The 12,787-nt window shown below is 44.3% G+C and overlaps 1 protein-coding gene across 2 annotated transcripts in view; it reads left to right on the forward strand.

The window, feature by feature from the left end:
* LOC141131834 (cadherin-related family member 4-like) overlaps positions 1-12,787 on the forward strand; it is a 259,551-nt gene that overhangs the window by 40,352 nt on the left and 206,412 nt on the right. The window contains exons 3-4 of one of the 2 annotated variants that reach the window (XM_073619568.1): positions 2,325-2,507; positions 12,566-12,651. The exons of the other annotated variant lie outside the window; for it this stretch is intronic. Of the exons in view, the coding sequence (XP_073475669.1) occupies positions 2,325-2,507; positions 12,566-12,651 (269 nt within the window). The remainder of the gene's footprint in view (positions 1-2,324; positions 2,508-12,565; positions 12,652-12,787) is intronic. 2 annotated transcript variants of the gene reach the window in all.

Below are 12,787 nucleotides of genomic sequence, written 5' to 3' on the forward strand. Positions count from 1 at the left end.
CCCAGTTGTGTGACAATAGCAAATTAATATTTGGTGCCGCAAATTCAAGCTTTCCCTCCTTAGTGAGGCCTTTTATTTCTATTCCATTCTTCCATTTCCTAAAGTGGTTGTAAACCCTTTATAACAACTTTTACCTACAGGTAAGCCTATAATAAGGCTTACCTGTAGGTACCGTGAATTTCTCCTAAACTTGCAGCGGTTAGGCGATATTCACTGTATGCGCATGTGCCGACGTCATCGGCACATGCGCACTGAAGAAACGGCTTGCTTGTGCCATTTTTTTAGCTGCTGTGTCATTACCGGCAGCTCCCGCGCACATGTGTGGGAGTGACGTCATCGTGGCTCCAGCCAATCACAGCGCCAAAGCCCAAGAACCCGGAAATAACTCTGGGACAACATGTCGCCAGTCACAGTGGTGTGCTGGGACCACTGCAACAGCATCATTCTAAGGTAAGTATTCCTAAATGAGCTAGATAGCAATGCATACTAGCTCATTATGCATTTGTCTTGCGGGGTTTTTTTTTTTCATCTAGGTTTGCAACCACTTTAACTGCTTATTATCTGGTTTCCTAACAGGCTGTTTTATGTGACATCTGTTTACCGTGTCACTATAAATAAAGAAGTTAAACAAAAAATACTACTAACACTAAAGCCCTGTACACATGATAGGATTTTCCAACAAAAAATCCATGTTTTTTTTCCGACGGATGTTGGCTCAAACTTGTCTTGCATATTTTGAATGTCAAGAACACGGTGACGTACAACACGTACGACAAGCCAAGAAAAATGAAGTTCAATAGCCAGTGTGAATCTTCTGCTTGATTCCAAGCATGTGTGGAACTTTGTGCGTCGGAATTGTGTACACATGATCGGAATTTTCGACAACGGTTTTTGTTTCGGAAAATTTGAGCTCCAGATCTCAAATTTTGTGTGACGGAAATTCCTATGGAAAATGTCTGATGAAGCCTACACACAGTCGAAATTTCTGACAACAAGGTCCCATCAAACATTTTCTGTAGGAAAATCTGACCGCGTATACGGGGCATAAGGCTACCATCAGACAGCAAGTGACAGTTGAATGTAAAAGGATTATTCAAATAGAATCTTAAAATCATGATATGTTTCCACAAATGTTCATGTTCAGATTATTCATACTAATGCAACCAACATGATTCATGCTATCATGAAAGATCCTTTCATGCTATCATGAAAGATCCTTTCATGCAAATGATTGTTGCTGTCATCCCAACATTTTACTCCTGTCTCTACTTGGTAATATTAAGTTGTTATTGAATTGATCATAACATAGATTCATCCGCAATGTTCACAAAAAAGGTGAATCTGTCAAAGCTGGTGATACACATCCAATTTCATAAATTTACACTTTTTTGCCATCTGAATATATGCAGCAGAAACAGGGATCACAAATTGAAGCATTGTGCATACAAATATTCAGGAGAATATAAATTCCCTGATTTATAAAAAAAATATGTGATTTATCCAATTCACTCATTTGCAAATGAATTTGCTCCTCCCTATTTGACAATAAATTCATTTTTTTTTATGAAGCCATGCGGCAAATGACATTAGTAACCAGTGGCTTTTTGGGACATGACTCAAGGTGGCATATAACTGCATATTAAAAGGGGCCTATGAAGTCCACTCATTGTCGTATAAAGTTACTGTACATTATCAATTTGTAAAACAACCCATTCAGATTAAAATAGAAATGAAAGGCAAAACATTTTTCTATAGATATAAATAAATATAAAAAATACCCTTTGTATACCTTTTGTAAGTGATCACATTCCCTCTGCTCCCTCTGTTCTCAGCTGCAAAAGAGTTGGGGAGGAGAATCAGCAGTACACGGTGAATGGCTGTGCAGCGGGGGGCATGTCAAGACAAGTCTGATCATTGGAGGAGAGCACACTGAGTTCCCAGTACAGCTAGAGAACTGACCACGGAATATTCTCCTGCTTAGAGTGGTCAGTTTTTAAGAAGAAAGCAAAAGGACTGCCAGGAATGCCAGGGATTTCACATATAGGAAGCAATACAAACAGAACAAGATACTTTGTCATACAAGTACATGGTACAGCAGGCACTTACCAGGAATGTGAAGTGTTGGGGTAACAAATACTTTGTCATAACAGTATATACATTATGTAATGTTATCGCTTACTAGTTACTGTAAACATCTAAAATATGTCTTTTTTTTTTAAAGATTTGAAATTCTAAATAAATGCCAATCCAAATGTAAATCTACTCATTTTTATCAATCTTTTCTTTACTTGTTAATCACATTGATCTATACTGTTTTGTTACAGATACTGGAGTAATTACTGCTACAGTGGATTTTGATTATGAAGACGTCAGACCTAATACCTACAATATGAGAGTTCAATGTACAATTGGTATACTGTCATCCAGAACATTTACAGATTTGACTGTGAATATTATAAATATTAATGAGGCACCAATATGTGAATCACGTTTTAAAGACAAAAGAGGTAAGTGCATCTCACTCTTAAGAAGCTTAGAATCTGTTTTCTATTGATGTATTTGTGTCAGCTTTATATTTTATTATTTTTTCTTTTCTATGATGTGAAATCAGATACTAAACAAGAAAAATGAGTGAAAAGAAAAGATATTAACAGAAGAGACAGCAAGAAAAATTATATTGAGGGAAAGAAATATAGGGTTGTTGGCAGAGGTAGTAGTGACAGACCCTTTCTTCCATTTTCTGTTTTAATATGTTTATTGGAAAAAAAAAATTTAAAAAAAAAGGGGGAATCCACAACGCAGGTGGTGCATGTTAAAACAGTAAGAACAAGTATAAAGTGGGAATCAAATATTATGCCACCAGCTACTCCCAACCCAAAAGGATGCCAGTAGGTATTCAACATAAAAAAAAGGGTCATACGGAGCAAACAGCCATCCCATTCAGAAAGCCTCCCCCCAAGGAAAACATTACAACCAGATTTTGCTATCACCTACCAGCACGCTAGAATGAGCCGTGGGTAAATGTAATACGCAACCACAAGTGATAGCAACTCAACTAGATAATAGAGGAAATGCGGATCCAAGAAAGAAAAGCCATGTTCAAAGCTTGGGATATTTTTTTTTAACCTAACCCTGCTTTAAACTTCTCCACAACTTTATCCCTGACCTGTTCCTTGGCCTTTGTGATGCTGTTTGTTCACTAAGGTTCTCTAACAAACCTCAGAGGGCTTCACAGAACAGCTGTATTTATACTTAGATTAAATTACACACAGGTGGACTCTATTTACCAATTAAGTGACTTCTGAAGGCAATTGGTTCCATTAGATTTTAGTTAGGGTATCAGAGAGAAGGGGGCTCAATACAAATCCACGCCACACTTTCACATATTTAGTTGTAAAAAAATTTGAAAACCATTTATCATTTTTCTTCCACTTCACAATTATGTGCCACTTTGTGTTGGTGTATCACATAAAATCCCAAAAAAATACATTTACGCTTTTGGTTGTAAAATGAAAAAATGTTGAAAATGTCAAGGGGTATGACTTTTTCAAGGCACTGTAGATTACACTTACAATAGTTACTTAACTAATTCACCAGAATATCACAATAATAGTCAATCATTCTTTGGTGCAAGATGTAGCATTGATCCATTGTTAGTTTTGGAGCATTACGTCATAGTAGGAGATCATCTGGGCTAGGTACTTTACCACTTTTAAAGGGGAGCTCCAGTCTCTTAAGTGAAAATTAAAAGTCAGCAGCTACAAAAACTGTAACTGCTGACTAATAATTAACAGTCACACACCTGTCCCAATATCCAGCGGTCTTCTAACCCCAGCTGTTTTCTCCCTGTGTCTGCTCTCGCTGGCATACTCACTATGGGCACCTGGCTGTGACAGCTTTCATCTTCAAAGCTAGGTGCCCACTGCACATGCGCGAGTGGTACTGCACACTGGGAATGGTCCCGCAATCTTCCGGGACCTGTCATGTGTCACAGAAGACATCAGGAAGGAGGAAGGAGAACTTCTGCTTCCGAGCGCCTAGGCGGTCGGAGCGGAAGTGAAAGCAAGTATCCGCTCCCCCTTCCTCCCCAAAAAGTTCCATTTCACAAACAGGAGTGGGGAGGAGGCCTTAAAGTGGAACTTCCCTTTTTAGGTGGAGCTCCGCTTTAAAGTGGTTGTAAACCCTTTACAACCACTTTTGCCTACAGGTAAGCCTTAGGTAAGCCTTGCACAGTCTAGGAGATATTCACTGTATACGCATGTGCCGATGTCATTGGCACATGCACACTGAAGAAACAGCTTGTACATGTCATTTTTTCAGCTGCTGTGCCGTGACCGGCGGCTCCTGCGCGCATGCGCAGGAGTGCCATAATCGCGGCTCTGGCTTATCACAGCACCGGAGCCCATGAACCCTGAAGTAACATTCCGGAGACATGTCGCCCTTCACAGCAGTGTACGGGGACCGCTGCAACAGCATCGTTCTAAGGTAAGAATTTCATAATGAGCTAGTATGCCATGCATACTAGCTCATTATACTTTTGTCTTGCAGGTTGTTTTTTTTTTGCAGAGTTTACAACCACTTTAAGTTTTCTTAATACCCTCACGATTGGCCTTGCAATGAGCATGGCCAAATGTGTTGGGGTTACAGAGGGCAAAGAGAAAAAGTTCTGTGTTTTAGATGATTTGGGATTGATTTACTATAGGCAAATTGACTGTTCATTTTGCAAGGGAATTTTCCCTGAATGTGGTGACATTTCACTTTGCAACGAATATCTAATCATGTACAAGGAAAATAAAAAAAATTATATTTTATTGGCACATGATCAGATGATGAAACTTTGCAGAGCTAACTTCCACAGAGTAGTACAATGTTACTATGGTAACATTATATTGCTCTGGTCACAGTGTGTTAAAAAAAAATCATTAAAAAAAGAACAACAAATTAGATTCTAACATTTTTTTGTACTGTCACTAGTCTGTGTCCCTGATCACCACCACAACAGTTATATGATGATGCTATACTGCACTGGTGACAGTATGTAAAAAAAAAAAATGATTTTTTTCCTTCAATTTCTTATTTTTATTATTATTATGACAAGAAATGACAACTTCAAAAAACCTGCCATGCCTCTTACTAACTACCTTGGATTGTTTACTTTTCAAAAAGGGGTCATTTGGGGGTATTTTTACTGTCCTGGCTTTTTAGGGTCCCAAAAAGTTAGATCTGTCAGTACATCAGGATTGATCAATTTTCAGAAATATACCATAGTTTTTGGACTCTATAACTTTCCTACAGACTTAATAATATACACTGATTTGGGTTATTTTCACCAAAGAAAAGTAGCAGAAGACATTTTGGGCTAAATTTATGAAGAAAGATTATTTATTTGCAAAAATGTATAACAGAAACGAAAAAAATGTTTTTTCTTTTTCAAAATAGTCATTATTTTTTCATTTATTTAGCAAAAAATAAAAAACCCAGTGCTGATTAAATACCACCAAAAGAAAGCTCTATTTGTGTGTACAAAAGGATACAAATTTATATTGGGTACAGTGTTGCATGATCGCACAATTGTCATTCAAAAGGTGACAGCACTGAAAGCTGAAAACTGGCCTGGGCAGGAAGGGGATAAAAGTGCCTGGTATTGAAGTTGTTAAAGGTGCCTTTACCTGGGCATTTTTGCAACCAAACTTCAATAAGTGCACTGCCGTTAATCAGCATAGCGATTTAAACTCTGTTTCACAATAAAAAACATTTTCTGTAGTTCTCATCCTTCCATATTCTACTAAAAATGTTTTCTCTGTGTCCCTATTACAAAGAATGCCCATTTCCCACTTAATTAGGATAAAAAGATGGCAATAAAAACATGGGAAACATGAGACTCTAACCCTTCCTCACTTTATCAAAAACAACATAAGAAGTTTTTGGTGGAATTTGGCATAATAAGGCAACTATCACAAATATTATCAACTTTTATTTTCATGTACTAGAGGAAACAAAAACAAACAGAAGGGTAAAAGGACTTTAACCACTTCCTGCCTGGCCTATAGAAAAATGACGGCCGGGCGTTGGTTCCGTTATCCTGACTGGACGTCATATGACGTCTTTCAGGATAACAAGCCGACGCGCGCCCGTGATCATCTGTGTCCAGTCCTCTGCTGGAGGCTGTTTACCACATGATCAGCTGTGTCCAATCACAGCTGTTGATGGTGTAAACAGGAAAAGCCGTTTATCGGTTTTCCCTCTATCATGTCTGACAGATGCGACTAGAGGAGAACCGATCGGCTGCTCTCCTGACAGGGCGGGCCTGTGCTGATTGATTATCAGCACAGTCCTTCCCCAAGGATATCCACCTAGGACCACCAGGGATGCCACCAGGACCACCAGAGATGCCCACCACTGATGACCACCAGGTATGCCACCTATGAAAACCAGGGATGCCACTCAGTGCCCATAAACTATGCCAATCAGTGCCCATAAATTATGCCAAACAGTGCCCATCAGTAATGCCTGCCAGTGCCTCCTTATCAATGATGCCCATCAGTGCCATTGATCAGTGTCCATCAGTGCCACCTATAAGTGCCCATCCGTGCCCATTAGTGCCACCTATCAGTGCCAATCAGTGTCGCCTATCAGTGCCCATCAGTGCTGCCTATGAGTGCCCATCAGTGCAGCATATCAGTGCCACCTATCACTGCCCATCAGTGCTGCATATTAGTACCCATCATCAGTGCCCATCAGTGCCACCTATCAGTGCCGCCTCATTGGTTCCACCTCATCAGTGCCCATCATTGCCCGTCAGTGAAGCTTCATCAGTGCCAATCATTGAAGGAGAAAACTTACTTATTTACAAAATTTTATAACAAAGAAAAAAGGTTTTTTTTTCTAAATTTCCTTTTTTATTTGTTTAGCATAAAATAAAAACCCCAGTGGTGATCAAATACCACCAAAAGAAAACTCTATTTGTGGGAACAAAATTATAAAAATTTTGGTTATATACAGTGTTGCATGACTGGGCAATTGTCATTTAAAAAGAAGTATTGAAGTGGTTAAGTATGCCCATGAGAGCCCAGTAAGCACTAAATTGTTTTGTAATTGTTTTTGTAAATCAATATACAAAACATATATATTTTACATTAAAAAGGTAACAGAACATGTACCATACAACACACGATTAATATATACACATAATACACATAATGTACATATAATACAAAGCTTAGATCTGCGTTATCAATAGTTGGCTGGTCTACGCATTTCCCGGGAGTGATCAAGTAACTTGAATATAACAGAAAGCTCTGACTAAAAATATCTAAGAAGAAAAACAAAACACAGATATATCACAGAAAATGTACAAATATCTACAGAAATTGCAACATCTCATTATTATGAATGGTCTACTCTGAAAAAAATGCAAAAATAGGGGGGGATATATGACATGGGTTCTAACCCTTAATAAGGAAAAAAAAATATGACAGTGGTTCTAACCCTCCATAAGAAAAAAAAATACAACGGCCATAAATAATAAAAAATGTGAATGCACAACAATAGGTTCTCTAACAAGTTGTGCTACCAACAATCTAGTTTACTGCAATCATATATAGTCCTACCCTACGGATAGAATGATAAAGAATGATATAATAAGTGGATTGCGCTAACTTCTATATACAGATCCTTGCAACATAAGGCTGTGCATTATCATGCTGCAACATGAGGTGATGGCCGTGGGCAGGGGCGTTGCTAGGTCTGCAAAAGATCTGGGGCTAGAGCCCATAGCAGCAGTCACCGGTCACCAACCGGGGGGGGGTGCACGCCGGTGGTAAGCAAATTTTCGTGGGCAATGGCCGGTGTTGGCCGTGCAATCATTATGGCACCATGGTTGATATGGTGTCAGGGTCACCAAATGTGCATTTCGCTGCATTGGTGGCAGGCTGGCAGCACTGGTCCATTTAGTGAGGGCAAGTAAGCGGTGATGCGGGCGGGCAGTGAGAGATGATGTCATCTCTGCTCGTCCGCCCGCTCACTTCTTTCCTCTATTTTAGGCTACTTTCACACTGAGGCACTTTACGCTAAATATTGCGCCTGCAAAGCGGCTGTAATGCACCTCTCCTGGCACTCCAGTGACAGTGTGCTTTCACACTGGGGCGGTGCGCTTGCAGGACGTTAAAAAAAGTTCTGCAAGCAGCATCTTTCGGGTGCTTTAGGAGCGGTGTATACACCGCTCCTAAAGTGCCCCTGCCATTGAAATCAACGGGCAGCGCCACCAAAGCACCTGCAAAGCGCTTCGGTAGCAGAGCTTCGTGGGCACTATTAACCCCTTAATCAGCCACTAGCGGGGGGTTAAAAGCACCCCGCTAGTGGCCGAAAAGCACTGTTTAAACTACGGTAAAACGCAGCTAAAATAGCGGCGCTTTACCGTCAATGTCCCCCCACCACAGTGTGAAAGTGCCCTTACAGTAGCCTCTGTGTGTGGGACATCTGCTGCAAGGAATGCAGAGAGGGAGTCAGTGTTCTCCTCATGATCAGCGGGCTGTGCTGGCAGTGAAGCCTAGTGCTGCTTTTTGGCTTAGGGCAGCTTAGTGGGTGATGAGGCTGGGGAGACTGCAGCTCTCTTACTTCTTTCAGATGAGGAGGAGAGGGAGGCTTCGTCCATGTAAGAGTCTGGGTGACAAAGTCTCTGGGCAGTGGTTGTGGTGAGGCAGGGCGGCCGTTCTCTGCAGAGCCATCTTGGACTGCTGTGTGCTTCATGAATAAATCTGTGAGGCGGCGGGCAGTGGGGTCACTAGGGTTGGTGTCACCTGGTGCGGCAAAACATGGTGTCACTCCCCTCCTGTCTATCCTGTCCAGCGCCCTGCAGGCGCACCTCCAAATGGCCCCTGTAAATTAAAGTATAGGGTGGTATTGGGCAGGCTGGTTTGATATAGGGCAGGTTGGGGTTGTATAGTGCAGGCTGGGGTTGTATAGGGCAGGCTGGATTTGTAAAGGGCAGGCTGGGGTGGTATAGGGCAGTTTGCGGTGGCATGGGTCAGGTTGGGGAGATATAGGGCAGGCTGGGGTGGTATAGGGCAGGTTGAGGTGGTATACGGCAGGCTGGGGTGATATACAGCAGGCTGGGGTGGTATAGGGCAGGCTGGGGTGGTGTAGGGCAGGCTGGGGTGGTGTAGGGCAGTTTGCAGTGGTATAGGACAGCCTGGGTTGGTATAGGGCAGGCTGGGGTGGTATAGGGCAGTTTGTGGTGGTATAGGACAGGCTGGGGTGGTATAGGGCAGGCTGGGTGGTATAGGGCAGGCTGGGGTGGTATAGGGCAGGCTGGGGTGGTATAGGGCAGGTTGCGGTGGTATAAGGCTGGCTGGGGTGGTATAGGGCAGGTTGCGGTGGCATAGGGCAGTTTGCAGGGGTATAGGACAGGCTGGGGTGGTATAGGGCAGTTTGTGGTGGTATAGGGCAGGCTGGGGTGGTATAGGGCAGGTTGCAGTGGTATAGGGCTGGTTGCGGTGGCATAGGGCAGGCTGGGGTGGTATAGAGCAGGCTGGGGTGGTATAGGGCAGGCTGGGGTGGTATAGGGCAGGTTGCGGTGGTATAGGGCAGGCTGGAGTGGCATAGGGCAAGTTGCGGTGGCATAGGGAAGGCTGGGGTGACATAGGGCAGGTTGCGGTGGCATAGGGTAGGTTGCGGTGGCATAGGGCAGGTTGCAGTGGCATAGAGTAGGCTGGGGTGGCATAGGGGAGGTTGCAGTGGCATATAGCAGGCTGGGGTGGCATAGGGCAGGCTGGGGTGGTATAGGGCAGGTTGCGGTGGTATAGGGCTGGCTGGGGTGGTATAGGGCTGGTTGCGGTGGTATAGGGCAGGCTGGGGTGGTATAGGGCAGGTTGCGGTGGTATAGGGCAGGTTGCGGTGGTATAGGACAGGCTGGGGTGGTATAGGACAGGCTGGGGTGGTATAGGGCAGGCTGGGGTGGTATAGGGCAGGCTGGGGTGGTATAGGGCAGATTGCGGTGGTGTAGCGCTGGTTGCGGTGGCATAGGGCAGGCTGGGGTGGTATAGGGCAGTTTGCGGTGGTATAGGGCAGGCTGGGGTGGTATAGAGCAGGTTGCGGTGGTATAGGGCAGGTTGGGGTGATGTAGGGCAGGCTGGAGTGGCATAGGGCAAGTTGCGGTGGCATAGGGAAGGCTGGGGTGACATAGGGCAGGTTGCGGTGGCATAGGGTAGGTTGAGGTGGCATAGGGCAGGTTGCAGTGGCATAGAGCAGGCTGGGGTGGCATAGGGCAAGTTGCAGTGGCAAAGGGGAGGTTGCGGTGGCATAGGGCAGGTTGCGGTGGCAAAGGGAAGGCTGGGGTGGTATGGTGCCAGGTTAGGACTCCAAGTAGTGACATGTGCAGTGGTGCAGTAACTTACAGCATGCCTGGAGCTGAAGACGCTCTGGACTGATGTGTCCTTGTCTCTTTCTCCTTCAGCTGTGGGATCAGCCAGTGAGTGAAGGAGTCTGTGGGAGGAGTGGAGGAGGCAGCCACACCCCCAGCTCCTCCCACCAACTCCGGCTGCCTCCGGAGACATTGGAGATCCCCGAGGCCGAGGGACAGCTTAAGACGGGGGAGTGCTACAGGCAGCCTCCCCCGCACGGCTTGGTACTCTGCTCACACCGCTCCACTGCGGCTCTCCAAGCAGAAGTACAGTGTGTACTACACACTGTGTAGCGGTGGGCGGCGGCCCCGGTGTCACCCGGTGCAGCCCGCCCCCCACCCCCATAGCAACGCTGGCCGGGACACGATGTCTGCAATCGCCGCTGTGATCTGCTGGTTTGCAGGGATCTCCTCCTCCCTGGGACAGACAGGCTGAGTGGCAGAGAGCCGGGTTTTTCACCCTGTGAATCGGATCACACAGCCATACTGCTCGGCGGCAAGGACACACCCCCGCTTCTCTCCTCATACGCCTCTCATGCAGTCCGCCTGCCGCAGCCCGAGTCTCTGCAGCAAGAGACTCGGGGCTATGGGACCCAGATTCGGGGCTATAGCCCCAATAGCCACCCCCTGGCGACGCCTCTGGCCGTGGGTGAATGGCACAACAATGGGCCTCAGGATCTTGTCACTGTATCTCTGCGCATTCAAAATGCCATCAATAAAATGCATCTGTGTTCATTGTCCACAGCATATGCCTGTCCATACCATAACCCCACCGCCACCATGGGCCACTTAATTCACAACATTGACATCAGCAAACCGCTCACCCACACAACGGCATACACAATGTCATCCATCTGCCCTGTACAGTGAAAACCGGGATTCATCCGTGAAGAGAACACCTCTCCAAAGTGCCAGACACCATCGAATGTGAGCATTTGCCCATTCAAGTCGGTTACGACGACAAACTGCAGTCATGTTGAGACCCTGATGAGGATGACAAGCATGTAGATGAGCTTCCCTGAAACAGTATCTGACAGTTTGTGCAAAAATTCTTTGGTTATGCAAACAGAATGTTGCAGCAGCTGTCCGGGTGGCTGGTCTTGGAGGTGAAGATGCTGGATGTGGAGGTCCTGGCCTGGTGTGGTTACACCATGTCTGTGGTTGAGAGGCCAGTTGGATGAACTGCCAAATTCTCTGAAATGCCTTTGGAGATGGCTTATGATAGAGAAATGAACATTCAATTCAAGGGCAACTGCTCTGGTGGACATTCCTGCAGTCAGCATGCCAATTGCACACTACCTCAAAACTTGCGACATCTGTGTGATAAAGCTGCACATTTTTCTGTAGAGTGGCCTTTTATTGTGGCCAGCCTAAGGCACACCTGTGCAATAATCATGCTGTCTAATCAGCATCTTGATATGCCTCACCTGTGAGGTGGATGGATTATCTCGGCAAAGGGGAAGTGCTCACTCACACATATTTCGATTTTTTTGTGAATAATATTTGAGAGAAATAGGCCTTTTGTGTACATAGAAAAAATCGTAGGGGCAAACACAAAAGTGCTGCGTTTATATTTTGCTCAGTGTAGATTGCCCGAGACCTTCAAGAGCTTACATTTTGGACATAAGAAAACAGTTTTATATGCCTGTCTATTATTAAATAACATTTTACATATTAAGTTTATTTAGATTTTTCCCATGTTGGTATATTTTTGTTTTACCCATGCTGGTTCATTTGGCAATGTTGCCACTCTAAAATGTTTGCCTCTAATGCCGTGTACACACGATCGGGATTTTGGTCGGAAAAAGATATGATGGCTTTTCCGACGGGATTCCGCGCAAACTTGCCTTGCATACACATGGTCACACAAACCTTTGCTGAACTTTCGACCACCGTACAACACTACGACGAGCTGAGAAAATTAAGTTCAATGCGTCTGAACATGCTCTCAATCTTTTGCTGGCTGGAATTTGGCCAGCAAAAGTCCTATGGAGCATACACACGGTCGCATTTTCCGACCAAAAGCTCTCATCGGTCTTTTGCTGGCCGAATTTCCGATCGTGTGTACGCGGCATTATTCTTCTTTTGTTTTGCATAACATTTATGTGTATTCTGATTATAATCCTGACATACTGTATGAAAAATAAATGTATATATTTTTTGTAGTTAATAGAACAATTGATGAGGATTATCCAGTGCATCGCTCCATATATCAAGTACCTGTGAGAGATCCAGATGGAGATGTACTTACGGTAAAAACACTGATATCATCATATATTATGAGTCAAGGTAATAAACTTATCTCAGGCTTCACAATCTAGTGACAGCATGAAATAAGAATATTATTCCCTTCATGACCCCAGGCTGTCTCCTGCTATCAAGGACATT

The sequence above is a fragment of the Aquarana catesbeiana genome, linkage group LG03 (genome assembly GCF_042186555.1).
Source record: "Aquarana catesbeiana isolate 2022-GZ linkage group LG03, ASM4218655v1, whole genome shotgun sequence".
In the NCBI taxonomy this organism is placed as follows: domain Eukaryota; kingdom Metazoa; phylum Chordata; class Amphibia; order Anura; family Ranidae; genus Aquarana; species Aquarana catesbeiana.